The sequence below is a fragment of the Cavia porcellus genome, unplaced genomic scaffold (assembly GCF_034190915.1).
Source record: "Cavia porcellus strain 051 isolate PalLab524CR breed Dunkin Hartley unplaced genomic scaffold, mCavPor4.1 scaffold_1, whole genome shotgun sequence".
NCBI classification, from domain to species: domain Eukaryota; kingdom Metazoa; phylum Chordata; class Mammalia; order Rodentia; family Caviidae; genus Cavia; species Cavia porcellus.
Genome location: NW_026947484.1, coordinates 193,753,698 through 193,773,777, shown reverse-complemented (window position 1 = coordinate 193,773,777; position 20,080 = coordinate 193,753,698). Strand labels below are relative to the sequence as shown.

General features: G+C 47.7%; 1 protein-coding gene across 8 annotated transcripts in view; it reads left to right on the top strand.

The window, feature by feature from the left end:
* Positions 1–20,080, top strand: part of Dnai1 (dynein axonemal intermediate chain 1) — a 76,970-nt gene that overhangs the window by 35,776 nt on the left and 21,114 nt on the right. For 6 of the 8 annotated variants that reach the window (XM_013153391.3, XM_063226272.1, XM_013153395.3 and 3 more), the window contains exons 3-12: positions 75–173; positions 361–441; positions 4,877–5,003; positions 5,276–5,391; positions 5,608–5,727; positions 6,825–6,884; positions 8,676–8,810; positions 12,924–13,008; positions 16,354–16,471; positions 16,759–16,802. In XM_013153391.3, the coding sequence (XP_013008845.1) occupies positions 75–173; positions 361–441; positions 4,877–5,003; positions 5,276–5,391; positions 5,608–5,727; positions 6,825–6,884; positions 8,676–8,810; positions 12,924–13,008; positions 16,354–16,471; positions 16,759–16,802 (985 nt within the window). The remainder of the gene's footprint in view (positions 1–74; positions 174–360; positions 442–4,876; positions 5,004–5,275; positions 5,392–5,607; positions 5,728–6,824; positions 6,885–8,675; positions 8,811–12,923; positions 13,009–16,353; positions 16,472–16,758; positions 16,803–20,080) is intronic. The other 2 variants (XM_063226279.1, XM_063226287.1) reach the window with 2 other exon arrangements.

Sequence of the window (20,080 nt, the reverse complement as noted above, 5' to 3'; positions counted from 1 at the left end):
CTTCTGGGAGGATTTGTGGATGATGGAGCTTTACTTGCTTGTCAAGGAGAATCTCACATGAGGATTTCGTGCAGGATGACGACTCAGGAACTGAAGTGGGAGAAGGGACAGATGAATGGACACAGTCCAAAGCCACAGTGAGACCCCCTGACCAGCTGGATTTGACCGATGCGGTGAGCAGCCTCCTGTCTTGCCCCTTCTACTCCACTAGCTTCAGAGATGAGCAAGTTCTTCCACAGAACAGATCAGAAGCTTGCATGGAACCTGGGTGTAGCACGCCTGCCAGTACCTTGGCACGTAGAGACTTGGAGGACGTGGGGAAGCTTCACATGTGATCTTTTTGGTATTTCTATCCCTCAGGAATTGAAGGAAGAGTTCACCCGGATTCTGACAGCCAACAACCCACATGCACCCCAGAATATTGTCAGGTACAGCTTCAAAGTAAGTCGTCCCCTCCCTGGCAGGCCCTCTGTATTTTGTTGGAGTCACAGTGGCTTCCCACACTGCAAAAGCCTCTGGTTATTCTAGGAAATCTTTTTAAAACTGAGGTCCTTGGTTAAAATTCTGGAATTTTACATGAAGTTTTCCAGAGATTTTTAAAAATTCCTTTATGAGTCTCCCATTCAATTTTGCTAAATAAGTCTCTTAAGTGTCTTGTAGATTCACTTTTAAAAAGTTTTTAAAGGAATCATTTGGTCAGAAAAATACTTTTAAAACGAGAAAGAAAATACTTTTTCAATATGTAGAACACATGTTTCATTAACATAAGCTGTTGAATCTTCAGAAGCTGGACTTTCCTCCAGCTGGATGCCTGGGTAAAGCACGCATTCCCCCCAGACAGGAATATGCTGGTCCTGCCCCGCAGGCCTCCCCTCCTGAGAGGAAGCCCCAGGAGACTCTGGATGCAACACTTCATAACATCACCATCATGGCCAGGAAGCAGATGTATGAGCTGGCTTTCCGATCATAGGACAATACCTGACTCCCACAGTTTAAAGGAGAAGAGTTTTAACTTCATTGGTGGTTTCAGGGGATTCAATGCACCGGTGACAGGCAATGCAAAACCCTGATGGTGGGCAGGACAGGGTGGAGCCCAGCTCCTCAGCACTTGGCAGCTGAGAGGCAGAGCAAGGGCACAGTGCTAGCCAGGGACAGCGCCCAGGACCCAGAAAGACCCATGCAGACACTGCCTGGCTCCGCCCCAAGCCACAGGGAAGCTTAGTCATCACACCCACTAGGGCCGTCCTTTAGCACCTGAGACACGGACAGGTTCTTACCTGCAGACACGACTGTGGCAGGTCTTTGGGGATTCATAGTGTTTTCAGCCATAGCAAGGTCAGCTCCTGACTGAGGACTCCAGAGGATTTCAGAATACAATCTGAGCTAAAGCAGAAGTGATGTATATGTTTTTTAAATTTCATTTTGGACCTTGAGAGCTTGTTGGGAAGTTCTAGCCAGAGCAGCTGCTCATATAGCGTTGATGAGGAAATGGTTCTCTGTGACCGAGCATGCAGCTTCAGGAGGGACACACATGGAGTGGTGGGGGCAAGGGGACATGGCCTCACCAGTCACATCAGCAGGATCAACGCTGGTGATCAATGGGGTGACAGATGCTGCAGCCAGATTGCCTCACATCCTAAAATTTCATTTTGAAACCTAATTCTTCCATGCTTACTGTCCCAGCATCAGATCCTGTGTTAGATCTTTTACATAGGCTCTCACATAGAGTCCTAGATTTCTTTGATACAGAATTATTATTGTCTTCGTTTTATGGAAAACAAGGTTAAATTAGATAAAGTACAAAAGTCTTACAAATCAAAGAAAGATTTGAAATTGTCTGATTCCAAAGCAACATTACATTGTTTCTTTAAAATGTTTTTAAATATACATGTGCAAAATTTTGAGTAAATAATAGAAACCCATAGTAAAAATTTCAAACGATTTGAACAGCGTTGAAAATAAGACCTCCCACTGTCCTGTGTCTATCTCCCTGGCAACAACAATTTCTTTCTTTGTTCTTTTTGTTTTGTTTTGTTTTTGACACAGGGTCTTGCTCTACAGTTCAGGCTGCCTTTGTAGCCCAGACTGGCCTTGAACTCATAGTGAGCCTCCTGCCTCAGCCTCTTGAATGCTGGGATTATAGGTGTGCACTACCATGCTTGGCTGGTTTTTTAAAAATACATTTATTAAGACATAATTTATGTACCATACAATTTACCCACTTAAAGTATGCAGTTCAGTGGCTTTTGTGTAGTCATAGACTGTACATTATTTGATGTGATCAACTTTAGAATATTTTTATTTCTCTCCAGAGAAATTCCATTCATCCTAACTGTCACCACCCAGTCCTCCATCCTTTCCAGCCCTAGGCGGCACTACACTATTTTCCATTTGTACAGATTTGCCTCTTCTGGACATTTTCTAAGGTGGAAGAATACAATATGTAGTCTTATGAGACTGGCTTCTTTCCCTCAGCATAATATTTTCTATCCATCATATTGCAGTGGGCGTCAATACCTCATTTCTCTTTATTGCCAAATGATATTCTACTGTATGAATATGAATATGCTGCGTTTATTTTCCCATTCATCAGTTGGTGGATGTTTGGATGGTTTCTGCTTTTTTGCTCTTATGGATAATGTGGCTATGAAAATTTGTGTACAAGTCTTGGTGAAAAATTTTCCACACTGCTTTTTATTCATATTGCATTGTCAACCACTCTACAAGAAATTGAGATCAAGGGATCAATCCAGTCATGTGTTTTGAAAAATGTGGTCATGAATTCTGTTTGTGGCCTCCTTTGGACAGCCTGCAGAGGTCGGGGGAAGCTGCCTTGGCCTTCTGGTATAATGCTGGTGTGTGGTACACCCTCGGGCTTCCTACCCTGGTATGGGAAACAGGGTGCCTTTGGGCTCAGTGATCTGCCTCCAGGCCACTTGACTTCAGCTCATTCCTCTTACCCTTATTTTGAGTTAAGTTCTAGCTGGGTAGCACCAGGCTTCCAAGAAAGCTCCTGTCACCCAGTCTCCCAACAGCCTCCACACCTGCCTGGCATTCAGGTCTCCAAAGCTGCTACTCTCCCCTGTGGGGGTGGAAAGGCGAGGCACACGCTTTTGATGTGTGTGTGTAGCTCTCCTCCTTCTGCAGGAGCAATGGTGTGTGAGTTCTGTTCCTAAACTAAACGGGAAGTTCTCAGTGCACGCTGGGGATGGAAGACAGATGTGGTAGGGTAGTGGGCATGTGCAACCCCAGCACTCTGGGAGGCTGAGCCAAGAAGACGGCAAGCTTGAGCCCGACCCAGGTAACTTAGTGACTTACCAAGACCTTGTCTCAAAATTAACTTTTCAAAAAATTTTAACAGGCTAGGTATGTAGCTCAGTGCAAAGACCTTAGATTCAAAACAACAGCGAAAGCTTCTGGGAACAGGATAAACTCTAAAATAACAATTATATGGATAATTTATTCCCATGGGACTCTCTATCATTATAATAGTTACTTTTTTATTGAATATTACTATTTAGCATCTATTATGTTGGGCACTATTAATTTTTCATTATTTTCAGTGCTTACACTATCTTGCAAATTATACATCATTATCTCACTTGACAGATGAAGAAACCAGATCTTAGAGTGGTTATGACAAGATCATGCAAATACTGATAGGCAAACTGAGAATTTGAACCAAATTCCTCCTACCTGCAATGACCATGTTCTTAACCTTGGCACTGTCTTGTCTACTACCATCTCAGTTATTGAGAGAGGAAGGAATTCACAATGATATCTGAAGGCAGAGCTCCCAAAACTGTGTGACAGTGAATATCCCAGCCCTCCAGGGGCAGTTAGGTCTTTTATTTCTGAAGCCCATGGGCTGATTTCCTCTTCCATTTATCTCCGAATGCCTGACAAATATACTTATTTTCCATAATTTAAAAAATACTGGACAGAACTGTTTTAAAGGAAGAAAGAAGCAGGGTGAGGTGGCATGTGCTTGTAATTCCAACACTTGGGAGGCTGAGGCAGGACTATCGCCATGAGTTTGAGGCCAGTAAAGTGAGTTCAAGGCCAGCCTGTACTGCATAGCAAAACCCTGTCTCAAAAAGGCAAAAATAGAATAGAATAGAATAGAATGAGTAAACTAAGGAAGAGATTCTTGGTCTGTAGGCCCATTTTAGTGTTTGCTGAGATGCTGATTAGTGAAGAGGCATCTACAGGAACAGGAATGTGTGCTCTGTGACAGCAGTGAATGTGTCCTTTTTTGCTCAGCTTTGTATCCCAGATATTTAGAAAATACTTCACACATTGTAGCTACTCAAAGTTATTTTTTGAAAAATGAATGAACGAGAATACCTGGCTTGTGAGCCTATTACTGCTTCTCATTTACTGTGTGGTCTGGACAAGTGCCAAACCCAAACCTGCTCTGGGTCTTGGTGGGTGGGGCCTGAGAGACTGGGATTTGGTTGCTGCTGATAATCTGTCCAGCTCTGGTACCCAGCAAGTATAGTAGGGGGCAGGCCATGCCAGGTGCATTGGTGATGATAATGTCTGACTGGCCCGGCATGGGTAGGTAAGTTGGATCACATGGAGTGGATGTGAGAGATGAGGGACCTGTACCAGGAACAGGTGAATGGGGAGTTCCTTTGTCTTAGAAGGGTAAGATGTTTTAAAGCAAATATTAAATGAGAACTTGTGTATATATAAAAATGCTTTCATTTTCCTCCCCTTCTTTAAATGCAGCAAAATTTCAGGTTAATGAGGATTTGGTCAGTTATATTTCCCTAACAGATACAAACTATTTGACCTTAGAAAATGAAGCAGACAGCATTCTGACGTCAGACATTTTGGGGGACCCTGGTCTCACCAGCTGCTCTCTTCTTAGGAAGGGACATATAAACCTATTGGTTTTGTGAACCAGATGGCAGTTCACTTCAGCCAGGTTGGGAACCTGATCCCCAAAGACTCAGATGAAGGACGGAGGCAGCACTACCGTGATGAGTTGGCAGCAGGTAGGGTCCTGGGCCACCCTGAGGCTGCGGGTCTGAGCCTGGTCTCCTTTCTCTGATCCTTTTGAGCAGTTGATCCCGGTCCTATAACTTTGTAGAACCTCTGCTTACATAATGTCCCATAGCTGAATGTCCCAAATAGGCCTGGAAGCTAACTCATGACACATAGGTCAAAAGAACCCCAGAGACACAGAGGCTCCAAAAAAGAGGTGGTGCCTACTAAGGACTGGGAGAATAGGCTTGGGTTTTGAGCTCATTGGCAATATCTTAACAAGGCTCACTGGAGTCGGTGAAGGCAGTGCTTTCAGATGCAGAAATCCTTGAAGAAGACGAAGAGCCCAAGGAAGTGGAGATGGAAGCTGGGAGTCAAACAGAGCTACCTCCAGCCGAGGTACAGATGATGCCACTCTCCATCCCCTTTAGCTCAGCCAAGGACAGGGGCTTTGGTTGGAAGGAAGGAGGCTAAAAATGAAAATTTAGAGCCTGTAGGTTCCAACATGTGTGGCGGCATTCTCTCTTCCACCTCCATCCTAACCCCGGGCCTCCCCTACTCCTGATTTCCCACCACCTCCCTCTCACAACTGATCCTCTGGGTCTTTGTTTCCAGGTAGCTGAAACAGTGATCGAAGAAGAACTGATGACTCCTAAGCAGCCCAAGGAGCGAAAGCTTACTAACCAGTTTAACTTCAGTGACAGAGCTTCCCAGACTCTCAACCACCCTGTCCGGGTAGAGCCACCATAGATCCCTTTGCTCTGAACCTTTGTTCTGTGCATGGTAGAGAAGGTGGGCCTGGACCCACACCTGCCAGCCTCATCTTGGCAGGGGGGACAGGGCAGGCCATAGCTTATCTCCCCACGTACTGAGAGCACATAGTCAAACCCTAACAACCCATCTGAGCAGTTCAGGGGTGACAAGGAGGCCAGATCCTCCAGAACTTCACTGAGAAGCTGAAACTTGAGCTGAGCTTTGGAGAGTAGAAATCAGGACCTGGGGTGAGCAGAGGAAGTCACAGTGTGCTTGTGCGTAAGGAATTGGTTCAGCCACGTTGGTCATCATGATGGTGGAGCAGCTGAGGAGATAGAAGGTTCTCTGACTTGTGAGTATGGAGGATCCTAAGAACCACCCTGAGCACACCTCGAGGGTCTAAGGTTGAAGACTCAGTGCACAGAAGCAGTGTCCTACAGGAGCGAGTCTGCGGAGGCACCAGGTCTGCTGGGTGTTTTTGGCAGCATCGCGCCACCGTTTGCACTTCTTATGCTGACATTGCATAATCTGAGGGATAAAATGGGGAGATGGTTACTTTCCTAGAGGAGCCAGAAACCCCAATATTAGAGAGGAGTCTTCTTAGAATAAAGGGCATGCCAGGGGCCTCGGGAAGTTGACTTCTGTGCCCTGTGTCTGAAAGCAGGTGGTAGATTAGCTTCTTATAGATCTTACCATTCCCTACTTGGCATTTATCTTGGTTAAAACTGACACAATCAAGTGTCACCACTCTTGCTTTATAGTGTAGTCTTTTCTGGTTTTTTTTTTTTTTTTTTTTTTTTTTGATTGAGGATTGACCTCAAGACCTTGTGCTTGCAAGGCAGGTGCTTATTCCACTGAGCTAAATCCTCTGCCTCCAGCTTAGTCTTTTTCTAAAGGGGGCCAAAATGAAAAAAACATAAGCTTTGAACACATCATCCAGTCCTTTGCCCAGGCTACTCTTTACTTCTCCAGCCCTTTCTTTAGTTCCAACCCAAACGCTTCTCCCAGAAGTGCACTGTTGGGTTAAGTGAAAACAAGTGAGAGCCTTCTGTGGATTTCCTGTTGTCATTGTTCTTCAGGATCGAGAATGCCAGATGGAGCCTCCTCCCAGGACAAACTTTTCAGCCACAGCCAATCAGGTAAGATCCTGGGCCAACCTGAAACCTACCACCATCCCCACTCCCATGCATCCTTGTTGCATTCAACAGCAAAGGAGATACTGGCCAGTTAAGGAGTCCTATGGCAGTCTGTCCACTTATCTACCAACTTCCTGTCCATTGTCCTGAGCATCAATCTCTGAACACACATATGAGACAGTAGGTCTCACACAGAGGGCTCTAGACCAGGCATGCCCACAGGACAAGGTGGTCCAAAGTGTAAAGCTTCTTCCAGAACTAGGAGAGAGTGGTTGTTCTTGTGGACTCTCTGGCACTTTTGGCACCTTGTGCCTGACAGTGAAGTGTTAGCTCATTCTGTCCTCCCAGGAACCTGCAGTACTCCTACAGACCCCCTTTCCTCCTCAGGTCCTCTTGGATGCTGTCTTGGTTACTTTTCTCAAATTGTTAAGACAAAATACCTAATGCCCAAAATGAAGGAAGGAAAGGTTTGTTTAGCTTACAGTTTTGGGAGGTCTGATACTCAGCTGGCTCTAAGGCAGAGTGACATAGCTAAGGGACAGACATTCATGGTGGTCACAAACAACAAGAGTGAAAAGGGCAAAAAGGAAAAGCATGCCTACTTCCCTCCCTTATATTGTATGCTAGCTCCCCACCTCTGGGTGGGTGCAGCACTCACACCACCAAACCCAGAACTAGACAATGAACCAATCACAAACACTAGACTCAGCCACCTCCATGACTGCATGAGGCTTTGGGGGAGACACTCAGACACAAACCATAAAAGGTGGCCATGTTAATTTGCACAGGATATGGTGTTAAGAAAATCTGAGCTCGGGCCAGCTTTGCTATTCCTTTTGTTTATTTGTTTAGTTGGTTGTTTTGTGAGACAAGGTCTTTCTGTGTAGTTCAGGCTGGCCCTGAACTCACTATTCAGTGCAGGCTGACCTCAAACTTGCAATGATTCTACAGCCTCAGCCTCCAGAGTGCTGGGATTGCAGGTGTGCACCACCACACCAGGCTGCTGTTTCTACTGTAGGGTCCTGGCCAGACAATGCCTCAGTTTTTTTCTTAATGCCTCCATTTCTGTGATGAGAATGACAAACAGTCCCTCAGCGTTGTTGGAGGACTCTGAATGAGAGAGCAGATGCTGAGTGCTTTGCAGTGTGGAGTTCTAGACAGTGAGTGAATTTTTAAATGTAAGGTGTGCCTATCTGGCCTCCAGGTGGCAGTGACTGCCCAGCTCTGGGGAGCTCTCTGTGTGATCTATGGTATTTGTCCAGCTCGAGATTCTTCCTGATTCCTCTGCTACTTATCCTTTGAGTTCCTATTTTGCAAATCCAGTTGGCAGGGGTTTGCTTACATTTTTTCTCCTTTTAAGGCTGAGGTATGGTCATTAATATAGATAGCTTGAATATAGATAGTGTTTATCCCATCTCCATAGAAAGAGATATTTTTAAAATTTCCTGATTCAGTCTTCTAAATCACATACACAAAGATGTGAGCTAACCTGATATTTTCCCATTTGTTCTGCCTAAAGAGGGTATAGTCTAGAACAATGCTGATCTCCAGCTGAGAACCAGACCCTAAGGTTTAGGGTAGATAAATTCTACGAGCACCTTCATTTCGGTTCCAGAAATGATGGTTAGCAGGGAAGATAGGTGCTGAATGCCTAATTATGATGGAGTGAGCAGGGAATGTCATAGAGGGATGTGGCAAGGCTTACCACACCAAATTCCTGAGATCTGAAGGCTGAAGAGGAGCTGTGGGGAAGGTTGTCCCATGTGGTGACTCTCTTATCTTGCCTTTACCTAGTGGGAGATCTATGATGCCTATGTAGAGGAGCTCAAGAAGCAGGAAAAGACCAAAGAGAAGGAGAAGACAAAGACTCCAGTGGCTAAAAAAACAGGAAAGATGGCCATGAGGAAACTGACATCTATGGAGTCCCAGGTTTGCTGGGGGCACCCTAGGCTTTGTCACAGAATGTCAGAGTGGGCCATGGCTCCTAGGTGTACAGAAGCCTTGCTGTTTGGGAGGGCTTCACAGATGTGTGAAAGGTGGCTGATGTTGAGGTATGAATCATTCTCTCCTTGGGGAAGACATAAGGAGAGCTACACTTACCTCTAGCATTCCACACCTCTCCACATTTTGATCTAGGTCTGGAGGCTAGCAGGGATTAAAGATCACTGAGCTAAGGGGTGATGGGAGACATGGAATTTCTTGGAAGCAACATACACAGTCTAGAAGAGCTAGGGAGTCCATCTAGGATAAGGTGGGATAAGGCATTGCTTCCCTGAAGTTGGGAGGGGATAAATTCTGAGAGTCCCTTTATTTCTGTAGTCAGTCCCTGAGTTTAACTAGGCCTGATATTTAGCATGAATCTTCAAGGCAAGGAACCAGGTCAAAGGTGTCATCACCTCTGATGACATAGAAATGTCATCAATACCAAGTCAATGGATGGTTCTCGACTGGCGTTCCCATGAGTATCCATGTGGGAGTCAATATAAAAGTCATGATGGAAGGCCAGGGATGGAGTTCAGTGGTGTCAGTGCCTGCCTGGCAAACTCAAGGTCATGAGTTTGATCCCTGGTACCAAAAAAAATCATGGATGGAGGGGGCACTTACCAACTGTGGACAACACAGGTTTGGACTCAGTGTGGGAATTACACTAATGCAACTAAAAGGAAGTCACTGTGGAGAGGGTCACCCTGGGGAGTGAAGAAGGGGACACTTGTCCTTTGACAGAGTGACATCTGAATCAGGAGCCAGAGTTCCAGTGTGGAGATCTGGATGCCTGTGACTTGGAATGGAGGAGATTCACAGGAAACTGGGGGCTGGTTTCAGTACCTTGGAGAGCTCCCAAGGCAACTCTGAGGAAGTACTGCTCCCCTCCAGAATAAAAGCCAGAGCAATCAAAGGAAGTTCTGCTTCCTGTGTCTGAGATGTTCTCACTTCCTCTCATTTTTCTGTTCCATAACCCTAATGATGTCACATTTGAGAGGAAGTTCAAGCATCCCCTTATTAGGAAATGTCCCCATTAAGTGTCCTGCAGTCATTGACCAGGCACTCCATGATCGTGGCCACATTGGGTAAAGGAACTCTAAGGTAAAAGATGGAACCTCTGTCCTGAGGTTTGCTCCGTTCAAATCCTTGACTTTCCTGCACAATTCCTTGTAGGTTAGAGCCTTCAAAGGATTCTTTGACCTGGGTCAGTTTCATGTGACGAGCTGGGTTTTCATTATGGGTTCAGGGATGAGATCTATGGTTGAAGAAACTTCAGTTATAACCATTTTAGACCTACAAACTGGAAAAAAACTTCCTGATACTGAGCCTGGAAATTGACCTGAGTCTAAGCCCTGCCAGAGTTGGTGTAAAGTACCCTCAAAGGGGAGGAATTCCCCATCCCCATCTACCACACTGGCCTCTTCCGGTCTGATTGGCATGAAAGGCTGTGACATAGGCAGGTTCCAGACCTCTGGTCTAGGAAGCCTCAGTGGAGGCAGGACACTGGGGAGAATAATGTACATCCACAAGCCAGGAGTGCAACCTCTCCCCGCAAAATTGAGCTCTAACTGGGATTCCAAATACTGGGCCAGACTGTCTGTGGAATGGGGTGGGAGTGGCCTTTACCTCCCCCTTTCCCTAGGCCTAGTGCTGAGGCAGAGTAACAGCACCTTTTTTTCAAAGATTCAGGTCTGTGTAGGGTGGTATAAAACTCAGATGTGTAGCAGGAAAGAAAAGACAATACACTCATGAGACCCTGTGTCATCAGGTGCCTCGATTCTCAGGTTCATTAGTGACCGTTGAATGGAAGCCTGTCTGTTCTAAGGACGGGGTGAGAGTGGGGAAAGGGCCCAGAGGCTACCAGCGCAATTGGAACCAATAAAGAGAGGTGGATGCTCCAGGAGCACAGAATCAGGAATGAGGGAGGTGAGTGCCTACTGTACTTTCCTCAAAGCATGCCTGGAGCTCTGAGGCTTCTCAATCCAGAAGACGGTGGCCAGGATGAGAGGGGCCTGGCTCCCTATGGGGGCAAGAGCGTAAGCCTGGTCTCAACAACCTGAGTTTGCATCATGGTGTTGCCATTTGTTACCTAGAGTTCTCTGAAACTCCAGTTTTCTCATCTGAAAAGCCTTCTGAATGATACTTACTCCACAAAATTACTGTGATCAGAAGTGATTTGTGTATCGCCCCTAACTTGGCTCTTGCCTGCCACTGACCAACAGATGGTGGTTCCTGTTGATGTGTGTGCCACATTGATAATGTCTGAGACACCACGTTAGAAAATGCTGGCCTGAGGCACTATCGGCCACATCTGCTACATCAGAGGGGCTATCGGACATGCATCATTCCTCGTGGCAAGATGACAGATACAGGACCATAGATAGAAGGCTTAGGGAGACAGATTTTAGCTACTGGGCCATCTAATGACAGAAAGTACTATTGCACGGGGAGACAACCAGACTTTCCAGGCAACTGCTGAAGGAAGAGAACTGTGCTTTGGGTAGGGAGCAGGTAAAGTTGCTGGAAGCATATGAATTTTGAGGATTATGATTATAAGACTCCAGCCTGGTGTGGTGGCTCATGCCTGTAATCCCAGCCCTCAGGAGGCTGAGGCAGGAGGATCGCTGTGAGTTCGAGACCAGCCTGGGCTACAAAGTGAGCTCAAGGCCAGCCTGAACTGCATAGAAAGACCCTGTCTCAAAACAAACAAACAAACAAACAAAAAACGATTATAAGACTCCAATGTCTGTCCTTCCTGGTCTATTTTCTGATTTAAATTTGGAGCTAGTTAGAAGGGTGGCAAAAGGCCATCAAAGGAGAGTTCTCCAGATGCAACTTTATAGGCCTCCACTTTGCCACATATGATAGCACACACCTATAATTCCAGCACTCAAGAGGCTGAGGCAGGAGGATTGCCACAAGTTCCAGGCCAGCCTGGGCTACACAGTGAGTTAAAGGCCAGCTCTAAAGTACATAGCGAGGTTCTGTCTCAAAACTAAACAGAAAAGAAAGTCCCCACTGTGCTTCGTTTCCTCTGCTGCTACACTTCTACCCTCATTACCAGAAACCAAGTCAAATACTAACATGTTCCTAGTTGCATTTAATTCTCACCATAGCCCTACAATCACCCTCACTTCTCATAAGAATTCTGCAACTCAGATGAGTTGAGTAAATTACTGAAGGGCACCAATCCGGTTCCCAGCTGCTCAGACAGGATAGAAGTGTGGTGGCTCCAGAACCTGCTCTCTTACCACTGCTCCCACTACCACTCCCCAGGACCATGGGTCTGGCCCTCGACACCTGCTGAAGGGCTGCCCCTGCCCCATCAGCCTCGTGCCCCCAGATTCTTTGCTGTCCTATTAACGGCCAAGTGTACATTGTAGATCTATAGAATTTACATTGGTTTACATTAACTGACATTACAGTACAATGGTTTATATTGTATATTTACAGAATTTCACCCCAGATTACTGCTTCTTCATCAAAATGAGTCATTTTTCCTGATAGGAAACTTCCTGCTCTCTTAGTCTGCACAGGGAACAGGGCCCTGGGATTAGGTGTCTCAGTTCTGCCTCTTACTCTTCTGCAAGCATACCTCCCTGCTCTCTGGGCCTCAATGACTTCCTTAACCTGTGACTAAACAACCAAACTGGATCAAGAGATCTCTGAAGCCTTTAATGGAAGTCTGTTATTTCCTGAGCTGATGAAAACTTTCTGTCCCACCAAAGAAGCCTCCTGTCTGTCATTGTCTGCTGGCCCCTCCACTACTCTGCCTCGGTTTTTTCTATACCTTATCTTGTACTCATATCTTTTCTCAGACAAATGCAGAATGGGAAGCAGGCTATGTCCAGGGGCCAGATCAAGTGGCTTAGTTGTCTGAGAAGGAAGGGTTTCCGGAAGGTGGTGGTACCCTAAACTGGACCTTGAGCCAGGCAGGGATACAATCACAGAGCGTGACAGAGAAGCATTGTTGAACCAATTGCAAGTCCAAGGTTCATCTCAGGGTATACCTTGCCAGGTGCAGGCTTATGAGGACACGTGGCTTCTATATCTCCACAGAGTGATGATATCACCAAAGTGTCCCAAGCTGCTAAAATTGTGGAGCGGATGGTCAACCAGAATACATACGATGATGTTGCTCAAGGTAAGACTTAAGGTGACAGTGCTTTATTAAAAGCTCATATTTGAGTGTCTCACACTGTATCCTATAGACACAAGAGGAGAACATGTCCCTTCTGTCTCTCTGGATGTCACTAAGAAGATGAGACATTGCAAATCAACCATGAACAATGGTCTAGCAGAGGACAGTGGTTCTCTGAAGTGAGGAGATCACACAGTGGTGTTGAAAGCACCTGTACATGAGTGATACCATGTTATCTTCCTAACGATCCCAGGAAGCAGCAGAGCAGAGAGGATCACCCCTGATTTGCACACATGGCAGCTAAGGCCAGGGCTACCTGGCTGATAAGTGTCGGGAAGGACCCAAATCTAGTTCTTAACTTCTGCACTGTGTGTTCTGTTCTCCACTCTGTCAGCTTGGGGACGCCATAAAGCTGGAATGTATGAGACAGGTATTGCTCTGGCATTCCTCAAGAAGTGGAACTAGAAGATAGAAGATGAGTGAGAGTAGTCAAGGAAAGCTTCAGGACCAGCAGAGCTAGCTCTGAGGGTGTTGAGGGCTGGTAAGAGTTCATGCTGAAGAGGGATCTGAGCTCTCTCAGAGACACAGAATCTGCCAGGCAGGGACACAGCCAGTGAGAACAAGGCTGAAGGAAGCTGTGATTGGACAGAACATGGGGACAGAGGTGAAGGCAGCGAACGGAATGAGGCTTGCCACAGTTTACCACCCCGCCTCCTGGGGCACTCCTGGGGCACAAGGAAAGAGGGACACTTACAACAGTGAAAGACCAGCACTGCCTTGTGCTGTACAGTGTCCGTGTACTGCATTATTTTATCTTTTCAGGGTGAATACCCTGAGAAATAAATCCCACTATTATTTCCACTCTCTAGATGAAAAACTCAGGTGGGACACTACAAACAGTGGGAGCCGTGAGTGATGGGGTCAGAACTCAACACAGGCCGCTCAGATCCATCACCTAATCACTTCTCCGCAAGGCTGCAGAGCCACTGAGCTGGAAGGGATGTTTCAATAAACACTCTCAGTAGATCTGGTGATTAATTAGTGATGAGGCGAAGAAAGACACTGATTCAGAAACACTTAAATCCTGGGGCCTGGGAAATTCTGGTGTCTTTGACAGTGCCAGGCAAGTGGAGTCCTTCCCATGGCATGAACAGCACATTCCCAAGTGGCTTGTATTTCCCTAAGAGGCTGTGCATTTATTTGGAGCAGCTGCCTCCCCAGAGCTGGCAGCTCCTTGTTGCTGGCTGGCCTCCTCTGCTGACAGCCGAGGGCTCCTTGGTGACTTGATGCTCACTGCTCACCCATGGGACACAGAAACTAAGGCTGCCAAGACCAGCAGCCTAAACAAGCCCCCTCGTTATCATTCAGGCTGGAAACCGACCTTGAGTGCTTTTCAAAGCTGTCAAAGTACAGAGCAGCTGTGAATGAATTTGTCACTCACACAGCTTGGCTTCCTGAAATGCAGCTCTGCAAGTGGCCCACCAAAGGGCTGCAAACTTGATTAATACCCAGGGGGAAACTGGCCACTTTCATTTATAAGAACACAATCACATTTTAAAAATGCATTGAACTTTGATTTTTGTTAATTGCATATTTTTTTTTTCTTTTGGGAAGTGTAATCATGAAGGCAAAGTGAGAACAGAGAAGTGTTACCAATTAATCTCTTCTCTAACATGAGGTAATTTCACAGTTACCCCAAGCCCAGGAATCTCTGAAGTGATCAAAGATCATGCCTTTCTGCCCACTCAAATCTTTTTTGTTCTGAGACTTTTTTGTATGTGTCTTTTTGAGACAGAGTTTCACTATGCAATTCAGGCTGGCCTTGAGCTCACTTTGTAGCACAGATGGCCTTGAACCTCACAGCAGTTTTTCCTGCATAAGCCTCTTGGGTGCTGGGATCACTGGTGTGCGCCACCACGCTCAGGTGCTGGGGGACATTTTTGAGGCTCAAATGCTATCCCACGTCCTCAGAGTGTAGGGCATTGTGAGTGAGGCTAGGGCAATGCCACGGCTTGTCTGATCAATTTGGATAAGAGGGTTCATTTTCTAACTATCATCTTTATTTGGAAAGAAGACCAAGAACTGTTTCACTTTTGTGGCTTTAATTTCTCAGCATTCTTTGATTGTCACTAAATGTTCACTGTGTGGTTGTCCCTGTGCTAAGTGCTGGCAACCCAGAGAAGAATGTAAGGAGTGTGTGGTTGGGAAGATAGCCAAAGGACAGTGTGACAGATGTTCCATTAGAAAAGAGGCAGGGCTGGAGTAGAGGAAGAATTCAGACTCAGAACAAGATGACATAGTGTTCTGAGCCTGCAGTCCCAGCCACTGAGAGGCTGAGGTGGGAGAAGAGCTTGATCCCAGGAGTTTGAAACCAGTCCAGACAACATAGTGAGACTCTTATTTTAAAAAATGAAATGAAATTAGAAAGAAAGAAAGGGAAGGGCTGGGGATTTAGCTCCACAACATAAGTGCTTGCCTGGCAAGTGTGAGGTTGTAAGTTCGATCCGTGGCACCAAAAAAAAAAAAAAAAAAAAAAAAAAAAAAAAAAAAGAGTGAAAGAAAGAAAGAAGTAAAGAGGGGCTGGGGATTTAGCTCAGCGGCATAAGCACCTGCCTTGCAAGCAGGCAGCCTTGAGTTCAATCCCCGGTACTGATAAAAAAGAAAAAGAAAACAAAAACAAAAAAAAACAAAAAAAGAAGTGACTATGTTAAAAGATAACTGGGGGGAAAAAAAAGATAACGGGGAAAATAGGGGAAACGATGGAAAGAGATCAGTCAGGGATTCCCCAGGTTGCTGTTTTAGGCAGTGGGGAGACGGGGCTTCTACCCTGCTTAGGTAAAAGGGAAGGAAAGACAGTTTGAGAGCAGATGGAGCTGAGTGTGGGGATCCATGGAGGATCCAAGGCAGATTCGTTACAGTGAATCCTGGCAATAACAGAGACGGGCTGCATTGGAGGACTAGGAGGCAGAGTGAACAGATTTATTAAGCAGCCTCCAGCAGCAGAGCCCTTGGAACTTGGTGCCTCCAAGCTGAGCCTTCGGAAGTGCTGGGGAAACTCATGGGGACAAGCAGGACCCCTGGCTGCTGTGTTGTCACTGGCTCCAACAGCAGCAACGACAGTAACACTAGCTAACGCTCAAGAAGTTTACCGCGGGCGCTCTTTCCAGCTACTGTTCATATATTAACTCCATGCTGTTCCTCACAGCACTGTGAGATAATTACCTTTGTCACTCCCTGCCCAAAACACACAGAAGTGCATCAGACTGCCCGTGGAGACGCGGACAGGGGATGGTGGGCTGGGTTTGACTCAGAATGGTAGTCTGAGGGCGGACTCTGCCCACCTTTAAGATTTTAAGTACTATGAAGATGCGGCTGACGAATACCGGGACCAGGAAGGGACACTGCTGCCACTCTGGAAGTTCCAAAATGACAAGGCCAAGCGCCTGGCCGTCACCGCCCTCTGCTGGTAAGTGTAGACATTGCAGCAGACCCGGAGCCCCCGAAACGCTCACTGCGTGCTTAGTCCCGGGAAGAAGCTTCTCTGGCTCTTAAACCACCTTGAGCTTAACCCGTGGAAGCATCACAAGAAGAGAACTGAGGTTCCTGTGAGACTGCAGGACGGTCCAAGGTCTCCAATTAATTGGTAGGAGATGTGTGCGGTGTAGTTAGGAACCAGTGGCCATGGGAAGGCTTGGTGTCCATGGCAGGGCTGTGTTCATTTCCACTGCCAACGGGCTCCTATTTCTTTTGCAGGAACCCCAAGTACAACGATCTGTTTGCAGTAGGACATGGCTCCTGTAAGTGATCTGGCTGTCTATGCATCTGCTCCTGCGAACGGCAAATACTAAGTACCTACCCTGCGCAGATTTCCCTCCCAGGTTTAAGAATACTAAGATAACCAGGAGGTCTCTGCCGCGGGTGGGGTGGGGTACAGGGATGCAGCTCACACTCTAGCCGAGAATGCCCAGGATCAGACGGGCAAGGGGTGCCAGCGTCGGGGGATGTGTAGAGCTGAACATGTTGGATGAGCCTCAGGAAGGGGAAAACTCTGGCAGAGGAGGGGACAGCACTGCTAAATGTGGAGGCCTGAGAAATGTGGAAGGAGGAGCCCAGCCCTCAAAGGCCGTGGTGGTTATCCCCGAAGCTTGTGTGTCTCCTGAGAGAAAACTGTCAGAGGAATTGAAGACAAGTCCATCCCCCCAGGGAAAAACTGCCCATGGCGGACGGGCTGGGAGACCTGGTGCTGGCTTCCTAGGGGAGAGGGAACCACTGGAACCACAGTGTGGGCTAAGGAGAGGCCCTCGCCCTGCCTCCTCCTCCTCCGGCCTTCCTGCCCAGGCCCTGGGGAGGGCACAGGACTGAGTGCTGTGCCCTGGGAGTCCACTGTTGTTCCGGTGTCCCTGCTCTGCCAGGGCCACAGGAGGCAGGAGGCAGCAGGCATGGCAACCGTGTCTGGGCAGCTTGCGTTTCCTTCTTGTTCTGTGGTCTGAGCAGAAGCCCCTGCCACTCTGCTGGTCCAGATGTCCCCCCAGACAGGGCCCTCACTTCATGCTCGGCGCAGTCCCAGTGCTCTCTGCACGTTCTCTGGCTGGGAGGATCAGCTTCTTGGAACAGAAAACCCTCTCCATACTCTAAGCTGCTGCTGCTGGCGGGCGTACAAGCTCCTGGCTGCTGTCCCTCAGATCGCCAGTCCACCCATTCTTTCACCCAGGAGAGGGCGGGAGCCGGTGCTTGTCATTCCTCTCAGGGAGGAGACCTTGGAGCTCCTCCCAGACTTGGGTGAGGATGCTCTAAATGCCTGCTTTGTGTCCCCACTCCTGAGGGTGGGCTGCTGCCAAATGGGAAGTGCCCTCCCTCTCTGGCAAGGAACTCTAGCACATTCCTTGCCCTCCGCCACAGCTACTGGGCCTGCAACAGGGCCTGGGGGTTGGGTGGGCCTCCCAGGGGTGGGTGTTGACCTTGGCTGCCAGGCTGCTCTCAACCTAGGCTCTCTGCCAAGGGCTGAAGTGAGGTGGCTTCCCAAAAGGCAGAAAGAGAAACTCCATGAGCCTCTAGCCCCAGAGTTTAAGCAGCACCCTCTGTTTGGGGTTGTGTTCACCCAGAGTTGAGCAGTGTCCACTGTTTGGAGTTGTGTGGAGGCTGTCCCAGGGGCAGCCCCAGGAGCAGCAGAAAAGGGTGATTTCCCACCAATAGATAGGCCAAAGCCTAACAGGCCCAGTAGCCCTTTGGGAAGGCCCTCACATGGGAGGATGTTTTTGTGCTTCCTTGATCCCTTGAGCCGCCTCCCTGTGCCCAAGTGGCACCACAGTCAGCTCTGGACCTTCCCCTGGGGGAGCGTCTCTTGTTATCCAAACCCCTGAGCTTCATTCTCCTCACTGTGACATGGGAGGCTGACAACCTGTCATCCCAGGGTCACTGTGAAGTGCACATGAGAGAAAAGAAGTGAACATACACTGCAGGCTGTGGGAGCCACCTGCGTGAAGGCCAATCATTGCTGATTTATCTGTCATGCTTTCTCCTGGCTTCCCTGCAGTACCCTCAGCAGACCTGAGCAGATTAAGTATACTGGAGGACAGAGAGGAGTCTCTCTTAGACAGCAGGTCCAGTGACAGGGGCAGTGGTGTTCGTTGCTATCCCTGGCACAGGAGTTGTTGGCCAGCTGTCAGATGAGCATCTGTTACAGAGCCTTACGCGTTGTGGTAGAATCTAAGAGGCCTGAGCGGAGTGAGCCTAGGCTGGCTCACATGTTTACTCTGAGGTGGCCTCTGGGAGACCCGTGCTCTTGGATGCCCAACTCCCTTTATGGAAGAAAGAGCACAAAGCTGAGGTAGGCCAAGGGCACCCCGGTTGCTGGCTGAGGTCACTGTGAGAAGCAGCTGGTCTCCTCAGCATCCGTCACAGTCTTTGGAAGCTCCCAAATACCAACCCCTTCTAGCTAGTTTGCCTCATGAGGACAAAACTGAAATCAGGATTTGGGTTTGTTGCTGGGTTTGATCCTGATAAGCTCAGCTCAGGTCTCCTAAACCTCCTTTTGCCTGAAATTGTCAGATGTTTATTCTGTGACCCAGCCACATAAAACTTTGGTAGGTAGACATACACCCTAAGTGGAAGACTGACACCTGTCCCCATCTTCGAGACGGGATAGGTGGGCTAGAGTCAGGTGAAGAGCAAGTTAGTAGGAAAAAGTGAGAGGAGAAAAAGACAGGAACACCCACCCCTCATGCCCTATGGGGCTCCCAGGCTCTTGCACATTGAGCTGATTAAAGGGCAGGGACTGGACTTTTCCACAGGGTGAGGCTCCGTGTTCCCAGAAGAATGGAGAAAGAGGCCACCAGCAGGTCACAGCAGGTGGAGGAACAGTGGAGGCGAAGGGAGCGAGGCCAGGGGAGATTGCCTCGATGCTGCGGGATGCAGTTATGTCAGCCTCCTGCAAGGCTGTGCGCAGCTCCTGGCTAGCCCACAGCAGGGAGACAGGGACTCCGCGTGGCCTGTGGGCAAGAAGGGCAGACCAGATCCTAGAAAGTCTGTACTGCCCAAGGCATCACACAGGAAGCTTCCCCAGGGTCTCATGCTGTAAGGGCAGGGGGTCATCGTGCCCTGTCCCAGACTTCCTCTGGGGACAGCACCTCAAAAGGGGCCAATGGCAGGCTCCAGCCCCAGCACTAAACCCATTTCTGTTCTGTCCCACTGTGTCCTGGCCTGTCCCTGGGCCTACCCAGGCCAGAGACACACTTTTAGGGACTTAAATCTTTCCTGATCATTTATTTGTCAGCTTCACTAATTAAGCAGTGTTGATTTCATTTACTGAAAATGGAAATTCATCCACCTCATTTCTCCCTGTTCATCCTCCACACACAAAATCCATCATTCCTCAGCTGCAGGCTGTGTGAAATTTACAGGACTAATTATGTTGTCAGGTCTCTTTGTAAATACAGTCCATAACGGCCACTGCGCTCCCTGAGTTGTAGTGCAAGGGCATTCCTGTTGTTAGTTTAATTACTGGTTAGTTATTTAGGTTCTCAAATGTTTGCCTCATTTTTCCTAAATCAAATTAAATGTCCTGTTTGATGTATTC